This window comes from Lepidothrix coronata, unplaced genomic scaffold (genome assembly GCF_001604755.1).
Source record: "Lepidothrix coronata isolate B3197 unplaced genomic scaffold, Lepidothrix_coronata-1.0 Scaffold676, whole genome shotgun sequence".
NCBI lineage: Eukaryota > Metazoa > Chordata > Aves > Passeriformes > Pipridae > Lepidothrix > Lepidothrix coronata.
Genome location: NW_016690856.1, coordinates 1 through 2,692, shown reverse-complemented (window position 1 = coordinate 2,692; position 2,692 = coordinate 1). Strand labels below are relative to the sequence as shown.

The window sequence follows — 2,692 nt, the reverse complement described above, 5'->3', positions numbered from 1 at the left end:
TGGGAAAATAAGAGAAAAATAAGGGAAAAAATGGGAAAATAAGAGAAATATAAAAGGAAAAAGGGAAAAATAAGGGGATCTCCAGGCATTTGGGGAGGTGTCAGGACATTCTGGGGGTCTCACACCTTGAGGGGGGTCTCCCCAGTATCCAAGACCCCCCAAAAGTGGGTTCAGACACCAAAATCCCCCAAAATTCCCCAAAACTCCAGGCAGTGACACCTCACACCCTCCACGGACACCGTTCATTGGAGCCGCCGGGAACGTGGCGGGATTTTGGGAATCCCCTCCGGATTTGGGGGATCCTGGGGGACCCAGGGGGGTCTCCCCACCTCCCCAATATCCAAGGCCCCCTAAAAGTGGGTTCACACCCCAAAATTCCTCAAGAATCCCTAAAAACCTCCCAAAACTCCAGGCACAGACACCTCACACCCTCCACGGACACCGTTTATTGGAGCTGCCGGGAACGTGGCGGGATTTTGGGAATTCCCTCCGGCTTTAGGGAATTTGGGGGGCTCCAGGGGGTCTCCCCAATACCCAAGGCCCCCCAAAAGTGGACTGACATCCCAAAATCCCTCCAGAATCCCTAAAAACCCCCCCAAAACTCCAGGCAGTGACACTTTGCCCTCCGCAGACACCGTTCATTGGAGCCACCGGGAACAGGGCGGGATTTTGGGAATCCCCTCCAGCTTTAGGGAATTTGGGGGGGTTAAGGAAGGTCTCCCCAATACCAGAAGTGGGTTCACACCCCAAAATTCCTCAAGAATCCCTAAAAACCCCCCAAAACTCCAGGCAGTGACACTTTGCCCTCCGCAGACACCGTTCATTGGAGCCGCCAGGAATGCGGCGGGATTTTGGGAATCCCCTCCGGATTTGGGGAATTTGAGGGGCTTAAGGAAGGTCTCCCCAATACCCAAGGCCCCTTAAAAGTGGGTTCACACCCCAAAATTCCTCAAGAATCCCTAAACCCCCCCCAAAACTCCAGGCACAGACACCTCACACCCTCCGCAGACACCGTTCATTGGAGCCGCCGGGAACGTGGTGGGATTTTGGGAATCCCCTCCGGATTTAGGGAATTTGGGGGGGTTAAGGAGGGTCTCTCCAAGACCCACCATCCCTAAAAGTGGGTTCACACCCCAAAATCCCTCAAGAATCCCTAAAAACCCCCCAAAACTCCAGGCACAGACCCCTCACACCCTCCGCAGACATCGTTCATTGGAGCTGCCGGGAACAGGGTGGGATTTTGGGAATCCCCTCCGGCTTTAGGGAATTTGGGGGGCTCCAGGGGGTCTCCCCAATACCCAAGGCCCCCCAAAAGTGGACTGACATCCCAAAATTCCTCAAGAATCCCTAAAAACCTCCCAAAACTCCAGGCACAGACCCCTCACACCCTCCACAGACACCACTGATTGGAGCCGCCGGGAACGTGGTGGGATTTTGGGAATCCCCTCCGGATTTGGGGGATCCTGGGGGACCCAGGGGGGTCTCCCCATCACCCCAACATCCAAGACACCCCAAAATAGGACTCAAACCCCAAAAAAAACCCCTAGAATCCCTAAACCCCCCCCCCAAAACTCCAGGCAGTGACACTTTGCCCTCCGCAGACACCGTTCATTGGAGCCACCGGGAACGTGGCGGGATTTTGGGAATCCCCTCCAGATTTAGGGAATTTGGGGGGGTTAAGGAGGGTCTCTCCAAGACCCACCATCCCTAAAAGTGGGTTCACACCCCAAAATCCCTCCAGAATCCCTAAAAACCCCCCCAAAACTCCAGGCAGTGACACTTTGCCCTCCGCAGACACCGTTTATTGGAGCTGCCGGGAACAGGGCGGGATTTTGGGAATCCCCTCCGGCTTTAGGGAATTTGGGGGGCTCCAGGGGGTCTCCCCCCCTCACCTGAGCAGGTGGTAGGTGAGCCAGTACATGAAGAGGGGCTGGGCAGCGGCGATGGCCATGGTCAGGTACATCCTCAGCTGGTTCTTGGCCCCCCGGACCAAAACCCCCTCGGCCGCCGCCTCCGAGAGCAGCTTCAACCGCAGCGTCCGGATCTTTGCCGGGGGGAAAAACCAGGGAAAACTCACCTGGATGAGCCCCCCCAGACCCTCTGGGATCCCCTTAAACCCCCCTCAGCTCACCATGAACACGAAGATGCTGAGGCAGCACCAGCTCAGCACCGCGTAGTAACCGGGCCGGCCCAGCAGCAACCCGGCCACGAGCCCCACGATCATCCTGGGGAAAAGTGGGGTTAGGGGGGGTTTTATCCCGGAAAAAACCTGGAATGCTGGGCCGGGAAGAGGCTCACCCCACGTATTTGTAGCCAGCAAAGGCCAGGAGGTCGATGGGGGTCAGGTCTGTGCTCACAGTGACCAGGTAGAGGCTCAGGAGGACGCTCAGCACCTCCAGCACCAGCCAGGCCAGCGCCGAGCTGGCCACCAGCCCCAGGCTGTCTGGGGAGAACCTGGGGGCACCCCCAAAAAATTTGGGGGGTCGAGGGGGGTCGTGTGGACCCCCCCTGGGGCGGGGGAGGGGGAGGAGTTCGGGGAAATTCGGGGAAAATTGGGAAAAGGGGGGGTTTTGGTACCTGTTCTGGGTGCCCAGGGCCAGCCCGGCCAGCAGGATGTAGGTGAGGAAGGCCATGGCTGTGGGGAGGGGGTTAATTTGGGGGGGTCCTGAGGGGTCTGGGGGGGTCTGCAGGG

General features: G+C 58.0%; 1 protein-coding gene across 1 annotated transcript; it reads right to left on the bottom strand.

The window, feature by feature from the left end:
* Positions 1 to 862: 862 nt before the first annotated feature.
* Positions 863 to 2,658, bottom strand: YIF1B (Yip1 interacting factor homolog B, membrane trafficking protein). Its single transcript, XM_017840022.1, has 5 exons — positions 2,578 to 2,658; positions 2,299 to 2,454; positions 2,132 to 2,225; positions 1,862 to 2,044; positions 863 to 881 (listed from the first exon to the last, which is right to left on the bottom strand). Exons 1-4 carry the CDS (start codon positions 2,631 to 2,633, stop codon positions 1,889 to 1,891), a joined length of 462 nt encoding a protein of 153 aa, XP_017695511.1. The 5' UTR covers positions 2,634 to 2,658; the 3' UTR covers positions 863 to 881; positions 1,862 to 1,888.
* Between the last annotated feature and the right edge of the window lie 34 nt (positions 2,659 to 2,692).